Source organism: Lissotriton helveticus, chromosome 1_2 (genome assembly GCF_964261635.1).
Source record: "Lissotriton helveticus chromosome 1_2, aLisHel1.1, whole genome shotgun sequence".
NCBI classification, from domain to species: domain Eukaryota; kingdom Metazoa; phylum Chordata; class Amphibia; order Caudata; family Salamandridae; genus Lissotriton; species Lissotriton helveticus.
Window position 1 is genome coordinate 248,535,148 of NC_136058.1, and position 23,956 is coordinate 248,559,103.

Here is a 23,956-nt window from a genome sequence, read left to right on the forward strand (position 1 = left end):
AATTTTAAGAAGCCCCGGGGGTGGCGGTCCCTGTGGCTGGGGGGGCCTGAGAGCCCCCCCACAACAAATTTTAAGAAGCCCCGGGGGGTGGCCTTGGGGTGGTGGTCCCCGGGGCTGGGGTAGTCTGAGAGCCCCTCCACCCAATTTAAAGAAGCCCCGGGGTGGTGGTCCCCGAGGCTGTGGGGGGACCGTGACCCCACCTATATTTTGTTAAAGCCCCGGGGGTGGTGGTCCCCGGGGCAGTGTGGGGGGGATTGGGCCCCCCACACTCTTTTTTCATCATGCTCCTGGGATTTCGCCCCCGGGGGCTAGTTAGCATTGAAGCGTGGGAGCCCGCGCTCTGTTTCTTTTTTTTTGATCGGCAGGATCTGCACATCCTGTGCGGATTTTGCCAATTTTTTTAAAAAAGATATTAAAGATTTTGGCCTTGGGGTTCCTTGTGGGACCCCCTGAACAGGCCAAGCGTGTCAGGATGTTTCTACCCTGCCCCCTTTTCGCGTTTTCTGTATTTTTTTAATAGGTTTCTTGTGCCTCGGTACTACCGAGGCACAAGATGGCTGCCAACACTTCCTGATTTGGAGTGTTGACAGCCAATTAGAATACAGCTTGTGCGCTTAGGGTGTGCGGATCCACAGCGGCCATAGATATATATGCACTTTTAATTGTCATTTTCTCAGGAACTACTGAACGGATTTACACCATTGACGCAAAAGGCATGAGTCTGAACTAAGGACTACCTCTTTGCCAAATTTGGTGTAATTCCGTTCAGCAGTTCGGGCTGTAGCCGCGATGAACGGTTCCTATGGAAAAATAAAACTCAGCCCCCGCTCCACGAATCACCCCAAGACTTTCAGGATAGGAGCGGACCGGAACTGGCCATTAGTTTTTAAAATTTCACGAAGATTTGTCAATCGGCGCCAAAGCTATTTCAAATAGAATGTTGCGGATTTCCTATGGAAAATAGGTCCTAACTATAACTACCTACTGGCGATATATATATATAAAAACCAAAGTATGTCTGTCTGTCTGTTAGTCCTTTATGCATTAGTGCACCATCCATCCGATCGCCATGAAACTTTAGGAAGTTGTTGAGTACACTCCGCAAAGGTTTCTGGCATAACATTAATATCGGCCCCCCAGGGCCCTCATAATCTTTCAAATACTGATGTACGCACCAGACGGAAAAACAACAAATCGTGTATCCACAAGCCCTCAAATAAATAAATAGAATTAAAACACCATTCATTCGATCGCCATGAAACTTTGGGAAGTTGTTGAGTACACTCCCGCGAAGGTTTCTAGCATAAATTTGTTCTAAATATGGTCCCCCAGGGCCCTCATAATCTTTTGAATACTGATGTACGCACAAGACGGAAAAAAAAAATTGTGTATCCACAAGCACTCAAATAAATAAATAGAATTAAAACAGCATTCATCCGATCGCCAGGAAACTTTGGGAAGTTGTTGAGTACACTCCCGCGAAGGTTTCAGGCATAATTTATTTTTAAAATATCGCCCCCCCAGGGCCCTCATAATCTTTCAAATACTGATGTACGCACCAGACGGAAAAACAAAAAATCGTGTATCCACACGCACTCGAATAAATAAATAGAATTAAAACAACACTTCTAAATGTTTTCCATATTAAAATGAATAAGCTTCAATAAAAATGACACAATGTAAATCGAATGTTATTATAACAAGTTTCCTTGAATTTCCTTTCTTCGGAGATCACAGCAACGCGCAACGGGTAAGCTAGTATATGGAATCGAGGACGGGCCCACTTGTGGAGTCCATACAGGACTTGATTGTGTGCTTTCCGTACTACACTTCCCAGAAGTCTCACTGGAGCCTCCCATCGACGGGCGAGTTATATAATTGGAGAAGTGTAGCGGGTGCGCACACCGCTTCCGTTAAAGCCCCTGAAGAGAAGCAGATGGAGCTTCGAAACGCGTCGGGCAGATCCATTACGGAGCGGCGTCTACAAGCGGATCCCCGTCCTCACCTACACATAAATAAAGCTGCTGCTCGCGTGCTACTCACATGGTGGACAACCTTGGAGCGTGAATCTATATGCGGCAGTCCAGCCGCAGAGTATGCACCACCCCGTTAACGTGGGGGTCACGGCAGTGAAGTAGCAGCCGTACATGGAATCGAGGACGGGCCCACTTGTGGAGTCCATACAGGACTTGATTGTGTGCTTTCCGTACTACACTTCCCAGAAGTCTCACTGGAGCCTCCCATCGACGGGCGAGTTATATAATTGGAGAAGTGTAGCGGGTGCGCACACCGCTTCCGTTAAAGCCCCTGAAGAGAAGCAGATGGAGCTTCGAAACGCGTCGGGCAGATCCATTACGGAGCGGCGTCTACAAGCGGATCCCCGTCCTCACCTGCACATAAATAAAGCTGCTGCTCGCGTGCTACTCACATGGTGGACAACCTTGGAGCGTGAATCTATATGCGGCAGTCCAGCCGCAGAGTATGCACCACCCCGTTAACGTGGGGGTCACGGCAGTGAAGTAGCAGCCGTACATGGAATCGAGGACGGGCCCACTTGTGGAGTCCATACAGGACTTGATTGTGTGCTTTCCGTACTACACTTCCCAGAAGTCTCACTGGAGCCTCCCATCGACGGGCGAGTTATATAATTGGAGAAGTGTAGCGGGTGCGCACACCGCTTCCGTTAAAGCCCCTGAAGAGAAGCAGATGGAGCTTCGAAACGCGTCGGGCAGATCCATTACGGAGCGGCGTCTACAAGCGGATCCCCGTCCTCACCTACACATAAATAAAGCTGCTGCTCGCGTGCTACTCACATGGTGGACAACCTTGGAGCGTGAATATATATATATATATATTCACTGAAAAACGATAGGTTTCACACATGTTATAGTTAGCTGGACATTTCACTCATACAAAACCATTGAAATTCCCCCGTTATAGTTAGTTCAGCTAACTATAACTTGCGTGCCCGCAATGCACTGCTGATGACGTCACATATTACATCACTCATGACATGGTCAGTGACATCACTCATGACTTCACTGATGACATTTCAAATGACATCACCGATGACATCACTGATGAAATCATCCAGTGAATGTGTGTCTTTCTGAAAAATAAATATTTTTTATATATGTATATCTAAAGGTCGATGGAAGAATAAATGGGTAAATAAGTGTCTAAATGGATGTTTTTTTTGTAAAATTGATTGTATAACTGACTTATTAAGTGTATCTTAGTGAATACATGTATTAACGAGTAATGTTTAAATATTTAAATATCTGTATCAGTGTCTCACTATTTGTATAACTGGCTGCATAGGTTGGTGAGTAGCTACATGAGTGTGTATATGGGTTATTACTTTGTTTTTTGAGTATCAGTATTAGTGTCTGTATAGTTCAGTGGGGGATATTACTTAGCTTATAGATGCATGAATGAGTGACTCACTGTTTGTATGTGTTTTGAAGACAGCATTGTGCAGGTCTGTATGGGTGGATGAGTGTGTGTATGGGTGTGTTAGTGAGTGAATGACTGTCTCAATAGTGTCTTTATCAATAACTACATATGTTTTAAACTAGTATGTGAGTATTGATGTATATAAGTGAGTATATGTGAGAGTGAGAGTTTGGAAGAGTTCCTGTATAAATAAGTATGTGTTTCTATAAGTGATTGTTTAAGAAAGTAAGTACGTGTAAGTTTCTGTAGAAGTAAGTGTAGTGGTGTGTGTATAGCTGTATATGCAAGTAAATGGATGTTTGATAGTTTATTTGCATGTGTGAGTATGTGTGTAAGTAACTCTAGGGATGAGTATTGGTGTGTAACAGGATATATAGGTGTATGAGTACAAATGATGAGTGAGTACATGTATGAGTGACTGTATAGAACTGTTGGTGAATGAGTGGATGTGTATGTAGATGTTGGAATTACTGAATAGGTTGTTGTAACTGGTATTGGTATCTCCATTTTTTTGAAAATTTTTGTTTCTATTTTTGAATGTGTGTATCAAAGGTTATATTAGGGTGAGAGGAGGTCTGCCACTCTTTCACAAAGATGATGTCATCAGTGATGTCATTTGAGATGTCATCAGCGATGTCATGAGTGATGTCACTGACCATGTCATGAGTGATGTAATATGTGACGTCATCAGCAGTGCATTGCGGGCGCGCGAGTTATAGTTAGCTAAACTAACTATAATGGGGGTATTTCAATGGTTTTGTATGAGTGAAATGCACAGCAAACTATAACGTGTGAAACCTATGGTTTTTTCAGTGAATTTGAAAGGTTTCGTAAATGCTAATTCCTAACTATATAACGTGGCTGAAACCTATGGTTTTTCTGTGAATTTCTAAGGTTTTTTAAATGCTAATTCTTAACTATATAACGTGGCTGAAACCTCCGTTTTTTTCAGTGAATTTCAAAGATATTGTAAATGATAATTTTTAAATGTATTAATTGTTATTTTGATTTATACTGATTTACTACATTGTTTTAAAGTATTTATTTTTAGATATTTTATTTTTTAAATTACATTACATATTTTTTAAATAAATTGAAAAAAAATGTTTTTAAAAATATTGAAATTGTAATATTTTTTATTTTTATTTTATATCTTTTTTAATTTATATATATTTTATATAGCAGGCAATGATATCCTATGGAAGGAAATTCAAGTTACTGGTAAGTACGGTTAACATTACTTTTCAGGCTCAGTAGTGGGCTGAAAGATGCAGCACTGAGGTCTCTCCTGATAACAGGTGAGTAAATCGGAATTCATAGTTCGCCTGATTTTTTAAGAATTTTTTAAAGTTCCAAAACTCCACACTTAGAAAAATTTCCAAGTGAAACCAGTCAATGTTAGCCTATTGTAGGAAATTCAAGTTACTGTAAGTATGGTTAAAATTACTTTTCAGGATCAGTAGTGAGCTAAAATATGCAGCACTGAGGTCTCTCCTGATAACAGGTGAGTACATCGGAATTCGTAGTGCGACTGATTTTAAATAATTTTTTTAATTTCCAAAACTCCACACTTAGAAGAATTTCCAAGTGAAACCAGACAATGTTAGCCTATGGAAGGAAATTCAAGTTACTGTAAGTATGGTTAAAATTACTTTTCAGGATCAGTAGTGAGCTAATATATGCAACTGCTAGGAGAGTGGCCTTAAAGGCATGCCAATGTATTTGCAGATGGGTATCTTCAGGGTTATTCTCCATGGAATGGTTTTGGATACTTTCTGTAAGCATTTCTCAATTTTAATTTTAAATAAACCAACATGCATCTTCCAAGTAGAGATAGTGTTTGTTATCTTACCTCTGTTCCATTCCAGGTTTATACGTGAGTGATGGACAAGTTACTTACCTTTGGGAATGCCTTATCTGGTAGAGACATTATCTAGCCACATATTCCTTACCTTTGAACTTACAGGTGACAGGCTGGATCTGGAATATTTTCATACCAGTCCCCTTGTGTGCCATTAGGTGAGGTCGTTCGACTCCGCGTGATGTAGTCAGTGTTGTGTTTGGCATCATTGTGACGTCTGCATGACTCGAGCGCGCTGAGGTCAGTACTTTTCTTGACTTTCCATGCCAGAAGCACGGAACCATCAAGTGACTGACCATGGTGTGTTAAAAAAGACAGCTAGGTCCCTGAAAGGGAAAATCACTAACACTAACAACAATTCTGCAGGGGAGGATGGGTGGGTCGGTAAGCAGTATGCAACTATATCATGTTTCTACCAGATAAGGCATTAACAAAGGTAAGTAACTTGTCCATCTGATAGAAACATCTGGCCACAGATTCCTTACCTTTAAATAGATACCCAAGCAATACCTTCCCCGGAGGAGGGACTGCAAACAAGCTTTAGATCATGAAATCCTGTAAGGCAGAGAGGCCAAACAGGCCCTCTCTGCAAACTTGAGAATTCAGGCAATAGTGTCTGGCAAAAGTGTGCAGAGATGCCTATTTGGCCGCTTGGCACATGTCAGAAATTTAAACACCACACTGGAGGGATGTGGTGGCTGCCTTCGCCGGATGGAATGGGCCCTAATGCCTTCAGAAGTCTGTTTCTTTGCTAAGGCGTAACATATTTTGATACAGAGGTTAACCCATCGTGATATGGTCCTCTTTTGGACAGCATACCCTTTCTTTGCTACCACTTACACTATAAAGAGTTGCTCATCCACCATCTTTAGTGCGATCAAGGTAGAAAGCTAACTCTCTTTTTGGGTCCAGAAAGTGGAGATGCTCCTCTTCTGTGGAAGGGTGTGGAGGTGCATGGAAAGTGGTCAGAGTAACGAACTGTTCCACATGGAAGGAAGTTACAACCAAGGGCAAAAAAGATGCCCTGGTTATTAGCACCACAAGACTGTCAGGTAAGGAGGCTATGATAAACGTGCCTGCAGTTTGCTCACCCTCCGGGCAGGAGTAATTGCCACCAAAAAGGCTGATTAGATAGTGAGCAATCATAGAGGGCAGTTGTGCACCAGCTCAACGGTGTACAAATCAAGAAAGTAAGGGCAAAATGATGGTCCCATTGTGGCATAAGAAAAGGAGAAGCGGGAAACAAGTGGGTTAACTCCTTCAAAAACCTCTGCATCAGAGGGGACCTAAAAAGTGAAGGCTGATCCGGCAGTCAAAGAAAATCAAAATGTCCGAAAGATAGCCTTCAAAGTGTCAAAACAATATCCCTGCTGGGCCAAGGAAAGGTTAAACAGGAGAATATCTGCCAGAAAAGCAGATAAGGGGTAAATAGACGGTTCTGTACAATATTTACAAAATGTATTCCATCTGCTGGTAAATACCGATTTGGTTGAGGGGCGCCTGGCCGCCAGAATAACTTAGCAGGCTTTGGGAGGGAGGCCAAAAGCTGTCAACTGTCGTTGGTCATTCTCCAGATAAGGATGCAGAGAGTAGACAGGTTCAGGTGGAGGACCCTTCCCTGCTGCTGCGACAGAAGATCCTCCCAAAGGGGTAGCCTGATTGGAGGATTTATGCTCACAGCTAGAAGCTCCGGATACCAAACTCTCTGTGCACAATATGGAGCCACAAGAATGACTTTTTCCCGGTTTGTCCTGATCTTGTTGAGCATTCTGGGCAGGAGTGGTATGGGAGGAAAGGCATACAGGAGGCCTGAGCTGCACTCGCGACGAAAAGCGTTGCTGAGCAAGGGCCGCCTTGGAAACTCCAATGCGCAAAACTGCTGACATGGCACGTTTTCTTCGGAGGCGAGCAGAGCTAACCAAGGCTCTCCTCACCACTGAAAGAGACCTTGTACCACATCCGGATGGAGACGCCACTCATGATCTGCATGACATCTTCGGCTGAGTTTGTCTGCTCTGGCATTCAGAGAACCAGCCCAATGTTGAACCACCAGGGAAATGCCCCATTGTTCCAGCCAAGTACAGAGGTGCCAGGCCTCTTGACCCCACTCCGCCTTGTTTGTTGCAGTACCACATGGTGGTAGTGTTGTCCGTGAACAGCTGAACTAGCCTGTAGGAAATTAGGATCTGCTTTCATGGTTACCCCCACTTTCTGCTGGTGTCATTATGTTTTAGTGACTAGTCTGACACCTGCTAACCAGTCTCTGTGCTTCCTCCCTAAATTGGACATGTTGAGTACTTGGGTAACCCAGATTGGCTACTGATGTACCCTTATAACTCCCTAGTATCTGATACAAAGGCTCCCAGGGCATAGATGCACCAGGGGCCCCATGAAGCATGTATTGTGCCACCTGTGGCAGATCACTCAAATTGTGACAATAGGCATGCGATTGCAGCCTGTGTAAGCTGGTGTTAGCACCACTTATGACACATATAAGATTTCATATATATAAAACCTATAAGTCACCCCTAAGACAGGCCTTTCATTCCTGAAGGCAGGGTGCTTGTTTATAAGTGTGAGGGTGCCCCTGAATGAGCAGGTCACCCCTACAACCTTCTGAGTCCATTCTCCTGGGTTGTAAGTGAGACAGCCATATAACATAAAGAGGGGCACTGCCTCATTAAGCGATGACCATCATGAAACTGACCGTAACCAACCCGGTCATGTTTGGTCTCAAACATGTTGGAATCATACCTCCAATTTCAAGCACTGTAAAGGCCCTCCATTCGGCCCTCAGTGCTCCCAGTACCAGTTTTCTAGAACCGGACAGCACAACAAGGCTTCTGCCAACCAGAGATATGTTTCTGCCCTCCTGCTGCTGAGCCAAACTCGAGCAGAGGAAGCCAGAACAATAGGCATCCTGTCACAGATAGGGTTTAGTGCATAGTCCAGTTCAAACCAGTTCAGGGAGCCTTAACTACTGCTCTGGTGTGAAACTGGACAAAGGGCAGGGGAGTATCTCCCCCTTGTCCAGCCCCTCCTTAGGGGGGGAACCCTGTGTCATCCCAACCCTTTCCTTAGGGTATTCATGGGCTTACCTGTGGGTGGGTACCTAGATTATTGTTGGACATGATACAATTCAGACACCACTTCAACTTCGACCATCTGGGCACTCTGGACTTCACTGGACTTCGCTCTGGGCATCAAGGCTGCAACTGGGAATACTCCTGCTGCTCCTGATTGCTTCGCCCTGCTTGTCTGCTGCAACGTCTGTGCCTGTGCTCCATACAGGAAGCCGTCCAGGGCCTGTGGACATCCAAGACACCTGAAGGAATCTCCCTTGAAGTGAAGGAGTCACTTCTCCGTATCTGCAGGCACTGCAACGATGCTAACCAGACTGCTGATCCTGAGCTCCTACTGACTACAAAAGGCTCAGCGACACAAGTAGTACCTCTTGATATCCGACAAGGCCTGCCCTGTCCTCTCACCAAAGCTTGAGGCCAGTATCCTGTGTCAGAGCTGCAGGAACCGAACCTCTGTGCACCGAGTCAAATTGCAGTTGCAAAGGCTTGTTGGCTTTCTTCCACCAAGATCTTCGGGCTCCAAGTAGCCCCAACCTCAAGAATCTCCAGTAACCAATATATTTGTCCTCACCACATCACTTGTACAGTGGGCCTGCATCTTTGGTGAGCTGCTCTAGGTCCTCTGCAACTCCAGTGCCTCCGGCCTGTGGGTCCTCTTGAGGGTCATCTTTAAATTTTTGTGGGCTCCCCTGATTGCTCGGGGCCTGCCCTGACTACCCTGTTTGTGGTCAGTCTCCTGGTTCTTGCTGGTTCCGACATTGCACCCTCTTCAATTTCCATGTTGGTTGCAGTTGCCAAGGCTTGTTGGTGATCCCGACTGACACCGACCCCTCAACTCTCGTCAACCAACGTGGGACAGCTCGTAAACAGCTCCTTGTCGTCCATAGCATTGCTTGGTCCTCAAACCTGCGGCCCCAAGGTCACGTCAACTCTTTTACAGCACCCAACATCAGTGGACATTCGTCTTCGGGGCCTCCTGGTCACTTCCAAGTGGCATAGACTCTGTCCCCTAGGTTTTCAGGAACTTCTCGTATTGAATCCACCTTTGGGTTCGACTGGACACTTTCACTTTCTCCAGCAGCGGCATCTTCTTGAAGTCCTACATTGGGTTTGACTGCAGGTTCCGATGCCACTTCACACCTTTGCACCCGGCTCCCCTGGGACAGGTTCCTACGGTATCCACGGATGGGGTGACACTCCAACCTTCTGTCTTCCACAGGGTTCTTCAGGGTCCCCTGGGAAGGGTCTTTAATCTTCAAAATTGCAACCGCGACTTACACGTTGATCTGTAGGGAGAACACGGTTGTGTTCCTACACTGCACACAATCTCCGTGGGGGTCCTAGATACTCACCTTGGGTGGTGCTTTGGGTTCCCGGATTTCTACGCCCTCTAAGTATTGCCTTGACTCTAGTCGTGGTTCGCATACCACTATTTTAGTATATGGTTCGGTCCCCCCCTGGTGACCACTTTGTAATATGTGTTACGTACCTGTTTCTATTGCAAAGTATTGTGTGCATTGTGTATATCTCCAGATAGGAGATATCTAAATGTTTTAGTGTGTGTCTTATAATAACTACATATTTGTATAAATACACCGTGTGGTTCTTTTCCATTTAATCTATACTTAAAAGATTATATACAGGTAAAACAAGCTGCTTTACACTCCTTTTGGATAAGCCTGAAGGCTGCCCTTCACAGCTACCACTTAGAGAGCTTTCTAAGGTTGTCTAAGATCACTAAAAATCACAATAAGTGTTGTCTGGATCAGTGCAAGGTGTCCACTTACATAAGTGTAAATCATATACTGCGCCTGCCTCTCACAGCTACTACCAAATCATTTTTCAATAAACTAATGTCAACGTAATGTGATCCACACACACACCTGAATTGTTGTTGGCCAAACAAATGTGTGCCTGAGCAAGGTCCTGAGAGATAGGAACAATTAATGGAATATATTCAGTACACTGTAGTATTTCAATTGCCACACTACCAGAATGGATGTATACATATATATAATTTTTCTTTTGGCAAGGAGATTTGGAGACAACTGATAGGTGTGGCTATGGGGGCCTGCTTCTCCCCCAGCTACGCGTGTTTACACGTTGGCTGGTGGGAGGAGCGGGTCCTCAGGGTCACACATCAAGCATGGGTACGTGAGAAAATTGTTAAATACCTTCGTTACATTGACGACATCTTTATTGTTTGGCAAGGTGATGAAAATGAAGCATGTACATTTATTAATGAGATCAACCATAACCACCTTAATTTGAAATTTACCTCTAACATAAGTGCCAAACAAGCAGAATTTGTAGATGTTAAAATCTATGTAGATGGTGACAAACGAATACAAACTACCCTGCACAGAAAAGCTACAGCGGGCAATACCACGCTCCATTCTTCTAGTCTTCATTCCAGACACACCATCCATAACATACCCTATGGAGAAATCCTAAGGTTAAAAAGAATCTGTAGCTCCACTGAGGATTATGATAAATGTGTCATGGATTTAAAACACCGAATGAAAGCTCGGGGATACTCGGAGCGGCTGTTTAATCTAGCTGTAACTAAAGCACAAAAGCGTTCCAGAGCCAGCTTATTCACAGACACTAAAAGCAAAAATGATACAGTCCCTGATGATACGACCTTAAGCAGTACAGACTGTCCCAGGTTCATAACAGACTATAGCAGTCAAGAAAACAAAATTAGACAAATAATTAACCGGAATTGGTCCACTGTTCTCACAGATATCGTTCTGGGATGCTTACTGCCAAATAAACCATCGGTTACTTTTAGGCGAGCGCAGAGTATGGGTGCAGTTTTGGACCGTGGCAGTCCAGAACTACAACAAAAACCTAATTGGCTGTCACCAGCAGGGTTCCGTAAATGTACCACTTGCAGAGCTTGCAAGTTTGGAACAAACAAAACCCATTACAGAACACCATTTTCTGCCTCTGAAATCCCAATTCAGGGCAGCCATACCTGCAAGACAGAGTATGCGGTATATGTCCTGACGTGCACTTGCGGCCTTAATTATATAGGCAGCACAAAACAGCAAGTGCACGTCAGGATTCTCCAGCATATTCGGGCAATTCTTCATTGCGATCAGGCGTATCAGTGGCTCGCCACTTTGAGAGTATACATAACAAAGACATTAACTGTCTCTCATATTATGTGGTGGCGTCTGTCCCTAAATCTAGAAGAGGTGGTAACCGTGAGCTCAAACTGAGGCGATTGGAATCAAGTTTGATTCTAGAGTACGATAGCAAGTGGCCAAATGGGCTAAATAATACTGAGGATTTGCGCCACTTTCTTTAATGCTGCGACTCTATTAACATGCCCACCAGTTAGAAACAGGTTACCTAGTTTCTCATTCTGCTCCCTAGATATATCAGGTTCCCTGTGATCTAGGGAGATGGTCTGTGTTTCAATATTAGCTTCATATAGTATTGCGTTTCTGAACAATGGCAGGGGTGGCTAGTCAAGTTCCTGGTTAGCCACTCCAATGACAATTTCAACCGTTCTGTCCCTTCATGTATATATACATTTATGCAATTTTATGCAATATTTTTTAGTCTAGATGTGTGATGTTTTAGCACTTTTTACACATGTGGTGTTTCTATTATATATGAATTTATATTTTATATATATGATTAAATAGTCAAACCAGTATTAAATGTCTTTTAATGTATGCTTTTGCGTAACATATGGTAGGCTAATATTGTCCTTCTATGTTGCAAAAAACATACGCATTATATACACAGGTTACTATCATCAGGCACCCCTAGCACTGTTTTTTCCTTCCCTCTTGATTTGTATTTTGCACATAATATATTTACTTCACAAATATCAGACTATGGGTCAACAATCATTGTACATTGCACTTTAAATCTTACCCGTTTTTTCCCCAATTTGGTACAGGTCGCTAGTTTAGACCTTGCATACTGTTTCTTACATAAGGGATTTATCCCGGAATAATTTTAGAAACGGAATGTAATAGATGGTAGTCAATCAACGATATATATTTTTTACCGTCTTGCTCAGTTATTTTTCCAATGTTAAGTAACTTATTGGTATGTGCATAGGTCTTCAGCGACATCATAGAGTATTTTCTCTATTTCTATGACCATGTAGCCAGCTTTGAAAATTGGCGGGGAGGCGGACTTCACTGCATTATAAATACAAATGAAAATTGTTGGTTCTTTGCATGTGATCAAGGGCTCGTGGAGCCCGAAACGCGTCTTGCCCGTTTGCTTCCAACCTTTCCTGCAATTAAAAACCTGTGATTTTGTAAGCTGTGGTCCGTCTCCTTGCTTGCCTCGCCGGTCCTGTACTGGGATTTGGAAGTGACGTTTCCTTGGAGTCTGCGTATGTATGTATATATATATATATATATATATATATATATATATATATATATATATATATATATATATATATATATATATATATGTGTGTGTGTGTGATTTCCCACCATACTGAGAGTCCTAAGAAATTTTGATTGGTTTTCATTCCTGCCATCCATCCTGGCCTGCTGAATACTTAAAAAGTATATAGCTTATCAATAGTGGAGTTACACAAGAAGTGTCCTCTACTTATTAGTTAATCCCACTCTTCTTGGGATCGGTTCCATTTATTTTCTGCTTGAATAATCAGACCTAACCCTAGTCTCAATCTACTTGACATACATCACCTGGAATCTATCCTGCAGGTCATAGGACTGCACTAGCTCATCAGGTCTGGAATTCTACCTGATTGAATAGCCGGAAGAAGGTAGAGAATCACACATTGAATCCAAGAAATAAAATGTAATCTAACATTCAACTGGAATTCTTCATTTGAGATTTTTTATCTTGTTTGTAGCTTCAATCATTTACATTTAAGAGGCTGACTTCACTAATGTTAGTCAATGAACTGTAATCTACTTCCAAACTATTGACAATGGTTGCCGTCTTTGCTAATGTTGCTTGAGTACATGTAAGGTTCTTACGATTTCTTGACAAAGAAATTAATATTAATGTCACTCAGAGACTGATACGCAAAGGTAAATGTACACTTTTCTGTTAATGTATGATTTCTTCCACCTCACAAAGCAATGTTACGAGTAGTATATTTACGACTGTCTGTCTTTTCATCTGCAGAGACTCAGAAGTCATAAAGATACTACTCGTTAAATTGTTTTGTGAATTGCAGAAAAGCGTAAGCTAACATAAAAGGGTAAGCTTGCCTTTATGAATCAGGCACACGGTGTACCACAAGGTATTTACAATTTAATGACAAAGATTACTGACTTCATTAATGTCACTTGGTGCTCTGTAAGGATCTCACAATTCATTCACAAAGGTTTCTAGCTTCACTAATCCATCTCAGTGACCAGTAAAGGATTTGCAATTTGGCAAAGGTTACTGATTTCGCTAGTGTCACTTGGTGAAATACAAGGATCCTAACAATTTATTTGTGAAGGTTGCTGACTTTGTTAATGTCACTTAGTGAACTGTAAGGTACTTACAATTTATCTGCAAATGCTGATCCTCCATCTGCAAAGACTAACTTGCAAAACATCTCAGTGGCACCACCGCCCTCCAGTGCAGGGGGTGAAAATGCCACCAGCTGTGTAGAGAGAGATAGAGCTGTTCAAAATACCTTCTTGAGTAACACATTACAGTTTTAAACATTTAGCAGTGAAATACTAACATTGAAAATAAAGATTAATTTGATTCACATGGCACGTACAATGTGAAAATGAAGTAAAGTAACTGAGATGGGATGGTCATACTGACGTGGAGGTTTTCCTTACTGCGTGGGCTATTTTTTCATTGGAACGCACTTAAAATAAGTGGCATAATGAATACATATTGATAACAACTACAATATATGGTGTTTGCTCGTCACATATAAACAGCAGTCCTGGACTGTATTGAATGCAAGGCTAACAGAAAATGTTTTAGATACTAATAATTCAAACACGAGACAGTAAATCAATTTTATCAGTCATATCACTAACCTAGATTCTAAAAAGTTTCTCTTGCACAAATTTCCCCAATTTGACTGAAATGTTCAATCCTCAGTGCACGTTTCCAAATAAATGATGGATGTCCGATGATTTAATTCTGAATGGCAGACTCATTCATTCTGTGCTATAAGCATTGACATAACGGTTTCAATGTCCATTCTCAAATTTTTTAGGCTCCCTATAAAAATGCTATGTTTACCTGCAGTGATTGAATGGACAAAGCATAAGTCTGTTAATGTGCTTTATTTAAATATTTCATTGCAAAAGTTGCAACAAATTAATGTGTGTCAATTAGGGGAAAACTGGGAAAACATACTGGAGGATACAAAACCATGGAAAAGTAATTTTTAGGAAAGACAATTATGAGAAAATGGAAAACAAAGGAAATATCTTTTTTTTTCAAACGTGTTTATTGAACTTTTTTCAAGTACATCGTAAGTTATCGCCATCATTTCACTCATCGCAGTGAGCATTGGAATAACAACGAGACGGAAAAGGCAGATAAAAACACATTATCTAGAAAATGCCCTAGCCCCAAATCCAACGTGAATGCTAAAATGAAGGATACAGCCGTCAATAAAAGAGGGGTGTGGGCAGACCCCCGTGGTCATCATATAAAACTTAACAACCTAATGGGGCGTCTAATCGTTCTTCTGTGATGGTGTGCTATCAAATCCTTCCAACCGGAAAAGTAGTTTTAAGGAAAGGCAATTATTAGAAAATGGAAACAAAGGAAATATAATTTTAAGGCAAAATCCAAAATTACATTAAACTTGGGTGGATTTTAGGACTACTGTGGGTTTTGGGTTCAGGGATGGGAAATGTTTAGGATGTTGAGGCTTTTTAGGGGGTAGGAAGAATTGGAGATCGGGCATAGAGAGGGATTTTAGGGTTCAGTGATGAATGCTGTTAGGGGTAGTGAGTGATTTATAGTTCAATGATGGTGGCTATTTGGGGAAGAAAGGGCATTCAGACTTCAGGTGTTAATTTAAGGGTTTTAGGGGGCAGGGATTGATGGTGTTTAGGGGTTGTGAGGGGTCAGCAATGGATAGTGTTTACAGGTGGTGATAGGTCAGCAAATTAAAAACATTCAAAGTAATTGCTTGAGGTATAAATATGGAATAAGTTCCCCTGAAATAAATAACTCAAACAAAACTGTTTCTGAAAGTAACACATTCCACATTTGCATTTAGACTTAAATAATGAGCATTCAAAAATCGATTTCAACCACAAAGACATTCTATGAATTGGTTTCTATAAAAAGATAAATGCCATTTATTCTGAAATTTTCCATTAAACTGTTTAAATTAAACGGTCTCTCAGTAATGGTTTGACATGAAATTGTTTTACCATTAAATAATTTATAACCCCTGCAAACTGATAAGTAAGTTCACTCACATGGGGGGATTTGTTGATCATTGTCAGAACCCCTTTCAGAGAGCCACGGGGAATGGAGGGGCTACTGGGACCAAATGTGATAGGCTGAGGTATTTTACTCCTGATGTCCCAGGGCCTGGTCTACTATTGATACTAAGCAACTAGGCCAAGTACACCACCTGCACTTGACTCTCAGTGATAGCTGTGGCCGAGCAGTCAAGGCTCCCTCAGTGTGGGGGTGATGTAGATACAGGTCAGTGAACACGACTCATAACTCACAGTACAAACAGTAAGAACAACAAATCAATGTCCAGCCAAAAACGTACCTTTATAAGAAAAGTTGTAATTTATTTCTACCTCGATACATGCAAAGGAATACCACATTTAGAAGCAACAACACAATTCTCTTTGAGTTTGGGGTTCTAGTAAGTGGTCAGCCAAATCTCTGTCCCAACCTCCTTCATTTAATGTGTTCTGACTTATTTCCCATTCACTGGTGACCACACCAGGGAATGCAAACTATTAGTTCGCACTTAAGTGTGCTTCCTTCTGACTCTTCAAGAACTTGCTCAAAAAGGGGCTAAGATGCCACAGCACCATTAGCAGCAGGTTGACCGGGTCCCAACTGGCCCTGTTCTCATCTTGGCGTATATTTAACAAGGACCCCCTGTGTTCATAGAAATAAAGTTCCTAGACCAGGGAAAGAGTAAGCAATTGATATGTAACAATCTAGGCAACCATAAAGAGGCAAATCAATATATGGATAAATAATTGGAAGGAAACTAAGCTACACCATTACTTTTTTGAAAATTCAGCAGTTTATTAATAATAAAAAGTGTCAAAATACAATATTAAATTTCAGAGTTAAAACGCATATTAAAGAATGTAATTTGCACAAAAAAGAAGGAATGGACATGATACATAAATCACATTATATATGAAAAAGCATATAAAATTAAGGAAAGGGTGAGGAAAGGTGGCGAATTAGTACGCGCGTTTCGGCGACCAGCGCCTTCTTCTGGAGCAGCCACAGTAGTTTCTAGAAAATAATAATTTTACATAGAGAGAAAATTACACACTGTTCTCATCTTACCATGTCTCGCATCCCAGCTCAATTCAGCGATGCAGCGGGTGCCTCAATACACAGTTGTGAGTCCTGCTCAATTCAGAGAAGTCAGGCTCCTCGTGGCCCTCACTGCAGCACTCGGCAGCACAAGCTCTCTGTCCAAAGCGACTCAGCCAGAGGTCCCTCAGATGTAAGAGTAGGTTAATGAAGCTTCACGAAGCTCAAGAAGCACTAAGTTCATTCGGGTCAACAGGGGTGGGAAATCCTTTCTTCAGCTTATGAATGGAGCCAGAGAGGATGCAACATCGTCCACGGAGACTCTGGCAGTCCTCAGCGGTGAGTCAGGGGCAATTCCCTCACTGCGCGGGTCCAACTGACTAGTGGTAGCCTCAGTTTCTATTTTGGGTCAAACCTTTGGGCAACAGTGGTCCAGTCTGCCCCTCCTGGCTTACGGGGTGGTTGCGGTAAATGGTGATCCAGGCTCAGGCTACCTGGCCCAGATGGTCAAAAGTATTGGCACTCCTTGAAATGGCACTTTATCAGTGGCCTCCTCTGGCATACGGGGCCACAGCAGCGCCATGGTATGGGTGTAGCACGACCCGCACAGCTTTCAACCAACAGCCAAGGCTATGGTGGCCCTCTCTTGCCATACAGGGGTTGTTTTTTTTTTTTTTTTTTTTTAAAAACCTTTATTTGAGTAAGCAAAAAAGTACAAGGATGGGCCTACAACCACACGGGCCGGCCGCTAAAGAGGAGTAGACACATACAATATACGCCCGCAGAGGTAAGAGTCAATCAACAACGCAATACTCATCACTATTTACAGGACAAAAACAGATTTTATTTATATGAAAGAACAAACACACACAAAAAAGGCGAAAGTGTATTACTGAAAGTCAGCTCAATGGACGTAAGGGGGGGACAGCAGCAGAAGTACAGTAGCAAAACTCTAAGCACTAAGGAGCTCGGGGGGGGGAGGGATACAGAAGTCAGTACAAAAGGGGGGGGGGAGGGCCGGAGACACCAGCGCAACCCCTATATGAAAGGTTCCAAGAACGCTTGCCTAAGGAGTCAGGGCAAGCTCGATAGTGCCCACAAGGGGAGGAGTACAAATGTCGCCACGGTAGTCGTTCCATTGACCCCACACCTTCACCCATGCCCCGGGTCTGCCCCTGGCCACATAGACAGTTTTCTCACGGAACATGGACCAATCCATGTTATCCTCCCATTTCAAGAGGTCAGGGGGCCTGGAGGCCCCCCAGAGTTGTGCAATATCTCGCTTCGCAACCATATAGCCCAGGGTGGCCCATCTAGTCTGTGCCACCGAGTAGTCCGTGGGCTCCCAAACATTCAAAAGGCATCGACGAGGTTCCGGACGCAAGGACACCCCTGTCACCACAGCCATCACTTCAAGCACGGCCGCCCAATAAGCAGCCACCATCGGGCACTCCCAAAGAATATGCAGGAAAGTAGCACGCAAACCACACCCACGCTTACACAATCCATCGGAGGAAAAGCCCATCACCACCAGTCGCGGTCCCGTCACGTACACCCGATGAAGGATCTTCAATTGGACCAGACGGAGACGAGCCGGAATAGCCACCTCCTTCGGGGAGGAGAGGGCTGATTGCCAATCTTCATCATCAAGTTCTAACCCATCACCCATCCACGATTCCCGAAGTCTGGCCAATAAGTCAGTCCGATTGTTAATCAACTTTTTATAGATCAGGGAGATAGTGCTATCAGGAAGATGTTCATCAAGGATACGGTCCTCAAGGGGGGAAGAGTCAGGCGGGACCTCACCAGGAGCAAATACCGAAGCCAGGGCGTGCCTGAGCTGTAAATAACGAAAGAATTCCCGACCACTCAGGCCATAGTCAGCCTGGAGGGCCTGAAACGAACGCACAGAACCCTTAGAGTACACATCCCCCACCTTAGAAATCCCAATCATGTCCCAACGGTCGAAACCCTTGGAAGACCAAAGACCGCCCAGACGTTCCGAAGCATAAAGCGGCGTCGCCAACGTCAAGCGATCCTCCCAGCCCGAGCTCACATTCGCGGCTCGCCACACCGTCAAAGCAGTCAATGTAGGTCCCACAAGATGGCGCCTAGCGGAGCGAGAATAAAGCACCCTGTTAAAGTCACCTCCCGGAAGCTGAAGTTTATCCATTTCAAACGCCGGATTACGACCTGGCGAAAACATAGCGTGATTGATAGCGGACAGATGGGAAGCCCAGTAATATCTCTTAATGTCGGGGAGCGCCATGCCCCCATCATACCACGGGATGGAAAGTTTCGCGAGAGCAATGCGCGGACGCCCATCCCAAATAAGCTGCCTCTGAAGGCTCTCAATCTCCCGAAAATAGGACTTAGGGATAGGATCATAATAATTCTGGAGAGCATAGAGAAACCGCGGCAATGACATCATCTTAAACAGGGCCGCCCGACCCAGGGGAGACAGGGGAAGTTTGCGCCAACGGGCAACGTCCAAACGTAGCCTAAGCAACGGGGGAAGGAGATTACGATCAAAACGAAGGGACGAGTCCAAGGTAACAAAAACCCCCAAGTATTTGAAGCCATCCCTGGCCACCTGAAGAGGAAGTCTGCTCGGCAACGGAGGCAAGACACCAGATAAAACATACACACAGGATTTAGACCAATTGATGATGAGGCCTGAGTTAGCGCCAAAGGACACAAGAACGTCAAATAAAACAGTCAAAGACTTGCGAGGGGAAGTAAGGTACAAAAGGATGTCGTCCGCATAGAGCGAGACGCGGTCTTCGAAGTCCGGGGCCCAGCGAATCCCTTTAAGGGACGGTTCCCACCGGAGCCAGGCCGCTAATGGTTCAAGAGCGAGCGCAAACAACAGCGGGGACAGGGGGCAACCCTGACGGGTACCCCTGCCCAAGGTGAAGGGAGCCGACACTCTACCGTTTACCACAACTTGTGCCAGAGGTTCCGCGTACAACAACTGAATCCAGCTAATAAACTCGCACCCGAAACCGAATTTCTCAAGGGTCGCCCATAGATAGGGCCACTCCACAGTATCAAAGGCCATAGAGGCATCCAGGGACGCCAAAATGGCCGGTTCAGTCAGAAGCCCCGCCCTCGCCAGGACGCCGTGAAGGCGCCGCAAATTCAAAGCAGTGTTGCGATGCGGGATAAAGCCAGACTGATCCGGATGGACCAAATCCCCGAGAACCGAAAGGAGACGGGTCGCCAAAAGTTTAGCCAAAACCTTGGGTTCAACATTTAACAGGGATATGGGTCTATATGAGGAACAGAGGTCACGTGGTTTACCATCTTTAGGGATAACGACGATTGTCGCCAGACGCTGATCATAGGGAAGGATGTTCCGCTCACGAGATTCTAGAAACATGGCGCGAAGATACGGCGCCATCTTATCGGGGCGTAACTTGTACAACTCAATAGGCAACCCGTTCGGGCCCAACGCTTTGCCCGAACGGAGCGAACGGATAGCAGTCGCTATCTCATCATTCGTAAAAGGGGAGTCCAAAGCAATACGGTCCAGGTCGGTGACACAGGGCAAAGTGATATCGCGCAAGAGGAAGCGGGAGTCAGCCACGTCCCTAACAGACACGGGAGCATATACAACACGGAAATATTCCGCAAAACGATCAACAATGGCAGTCGGGTCAATCACATTCTCACCACTCGCAGACTGAATCACAGGCACCACACGATTAACTCTTTCTTTCTTGTCCAACCACGCTAGGAGTTTACCCGCCTTATCACCCACATCGTACAATCTGCCTCGTTGCTCACGAAACATCACCTTTGCAGCGTCAGTGACCAGGGATTTATATGCAAACTGTTTTAGACCCAGGGCATGGAGTTTCTCAGGCGTGACACCAGATTCCAACTCGTCCTCCAAAGCAGAGATCTCCCCTTCAAGGTCCACCACCTCCCTCCTCCCGGCCTTCTTGGCTTCAACAATCAAGGAAAGGGCCTGTCCACGAATCACAGTTTTAAAGGCTTCCCACAGGGACACAGCCGAAGGGACCGACCCCTCGTTTTCCAGGAAATATGCATCCATGGACTTGAGCAAGAGGGTACGAGTCTCAGGGGAGGAAAGATACCATGGGTTAATTGGAGCCACTCGGCCCGCCGCCTCTACCCCAACCTCGAAACGAAGCCAGAGCGGCGAGTGGTCAGAAATACCCCTTGGCAAATGCAAAATCTCACGAACCGCCGACGACTGGGCCGCGGGCATCAGGAAATAATCCAGCCGAGACAGACTGCCATGTGCCCCAGAATGGAAAGTGTATTGGAGCTGAGTGGGATGCAAGAGTCGCCAGCAGTCCACAAGGCCAAAGGTATCTAGAAACCCACCCAACCACTGCTGAGCCTGCGGAGTATCCCTAGGGGGATGGCGATCATGAAGGCCGGAAAGCACCGAATTAAAATCACCGGCCAGGAAGAGAGTACTATCAGGGAGATCTAACAAAACACGGCCCAAATCAGTGAAAGTAGAAGTCTGCAAACCCGGGGGAACATAAACATTAAAGAGAGATAGGGTGCGGCCCTCATATCTACCCACCAAGACAGTATATCTCCCACGGTCATCTTGAATCACCTCGTCAATTGCCAGGGGGAGGGAGGAACGAACAAGGATACCCACACCCCAAGATCCGGAGGTAAACCCCGAGTGCGCCACAAGGCGGTAGCCCCATCTATTCATTGCATTACAAACATTACCAATCAAATGGGTTTCCTGCATGAAAACAATGTCAGGCGACAAACGCCGTATACAATTCAAGACCACACTGCGCTTAATACGATCTCCCAGGCCATTAACGTTCCAGGAAACAAATTTCAACCCTCTACCCCCCATCCCATCCACCCGAGCCAAGACCCCTCATCCATGAGCAAGACATCAGAAACAACAGCAAACACAGGAGCAATTCGCCTTGAAAACAACACACAAGAAAGAAAGAACTTCCCAGCCCCCCTCCCCCAAACTGAAAGGAAACACCCCCCACCCTGCACCCCTGCAAAAAGCTAAAGAGCCACCCCAACCTGCAGTGTGCCTGTCGCCCCATAACCCCTAGTCTACACAAAGACCCCGGAGGAGGAAAGGTCTCCGTTCCACCCGCCCCCGACAAACATCAAGAACGAAAATTAACAAAAGAAAGAGAAAATAATCACATTGCAGAGGAACGCCGGGCAACAATCCCGAAAAAGTATTCAAAATAAAACATGTTAGCCAAACAGTCAGATCTCCACACCACCTTCGGCACCACCAGGGTGAGCGGCGGATTCAGTCTCAGGAGTACGGTCAGGCAAGGAGTCCAGCCAGTCATTAACAGCATCTGGGCGATCAAAGAAAAGGGTACGCTCATTGTACTCGACCCGAAGTCTGGTGGGATAGAGCATAGCATAGCGTAAGCCCCGATCCCGAAGACGTTTCTTGGTCCCACGAAACTCCATCCGTTGTCTCTGAACTTGTTGGGAAAAGTCCGGGTAAAAGTTTACTGTAGCATTCTCAAAGGCCACCGGGCCCTTCACCCGCGAGGCCTGCAGGATAGCGTCCCGGTCTCTATAATGAAAAAGCTTCGCTACAATGGGTCTCGGCGGGGCTCCCGGCCGAACTTTGCCCCCTGGAACACGATGTGCGCGTTCCACCGTGAAGAACTTCGTAAGGCCGGAAGGGGCAAGATGGTTCAAGACCAGATCCTCAACCAGGAGATCCACCGAGTGGGGTTCAGGGTTCTCCGGTACACCAACCAGGCGAACATTGCAGCGACGTGCCCTATTTTCAAAATCCTCCAGGCGTCGGGTCATGAAGTCGTTTACCCGACGGAGATTGCCGACTTCTGTCTGGAGCTCCGAGACGTCCTTCGTGAGGCTGGACGATTTAATGTCCAATGATTGCACCCTCTCATTCGTCTTGCCGAGATCAGCACGAATCAGATTAACCTCAATAGCCACGGTGTCAAGTTTATGGGCCAAGGCCTCGTACTGTAGGCCGGTGGATTCCCTCACGCCCGAGATGGCGCCCATGATGTCTTGTAGGGAGGGCTCCGCCGACTCTTCCAAAACTCGATCGGACGCTGTACTAGAACCAGGCAGGGCAGCTCCGGGGGATCCCTTAGAATGAGTATAGCGATCCATGACATTGGATTGAACCGGAGCTCCGCGCAGAGGTGCTTTCGTCTTGCGCGTCTCTCTGTTCCCTCTGCCCGCCATTTTGAAGATGCGTCACAGGACAAGCCACCAGGGTCGACGGGCCCGACTCCCAAAGTACAGGATCAAAAGTACACAAAAATGAGGGGCACAACTCGGGTAGAGGTCGCCAAGCCAGCAAATAGTCCGCAGGAAAACCCAACAGCCGATCTGCCTCCAGGTCTCAGCCGCAACTCGATAGTCACACCCGTGGCCCAAGTCGGAACAGAATCGAAACTGAAACTTAGGAAGGGGGACCCACAAGGCCAGATCTCCTGCCGTTGTTGTTCAATTCCAGGACGGCTACAGAACCGCACCCCGTCCCGGGGGCACCTCAAGGGCGGAGGCCAAAAGTTCAGACCACCATATCTCAGGAATGCGGGATCCAAATCAATTTCTGAAAGGTGCCAGGCTGGTCAGCCAAACGTCCTCCTCACGGATCCTTGCAAGAAATCAGGATTCAGTCAGGATAAAATGCCGGGAGCGGCGAGGGTCCGGAGAGCGCTGTGCTCAAGCGGCCATCTCGGATGCCCGCCAAGCTCCTCCATACAGGGGTTGTTGAAAGCAATCCTGCACACAGTCCATGACCCACTTGGTGTAAAGCGAATCCTCATACCTTGCATAAGGAGTCCTTCTGATGAGACTCCCCATTGGGCCATGCTCCCTCTAACATTCTTCTCTTCCTCATAGGGCACACACTAGTCTTGACAATCAAGCAGGCACTGGTGCTCTAGGGCAGGTGGTCTTGGCTTTGCTGAGGGATGCCCCCTCACCCAGCAGGGAGACTAGCAGGACTTGCCCCCAAGTTCTGGCCACAGGAAGAAGTCTTGCAGAGCTACCCCTTCTCACTTCCTCCAGCTGCTTGGAAGATGACAATTTTTGGGGATTCAAATCTCCCCTTTTTATTGTCCTTTTC

The 23,956-nt window shown here is 45.3% G+C and overlaps 1 protein-coding gene across 2 annotated transcripts in view; it reads right to left on the reverse strand.

Annotated features, from left to right (window-relative positions):
• The window catches only part of LOC144800424 (vitamin D3 hydroxylase-associated protein-like), a 654,091-nt gene that overhangs the window by 160,892 nt on the left and 469,243 nt on the right, over nucleotides 1–23,956 (reverse strand). For both annotated transcript variants that reach the window (XM_078671680.1, XM_078671681.1), the window contains exon 9: nucleotides 13,908–14,008. In XM_078671680.1, coding sequence (XP_078527806.1) covers nucleotides 13,908–14,008 — 101 coding nt within the window. The remainder of the gene's footprint in view (nucleotides 1–13,907; nucleotides 14,009–23,956) is intronic.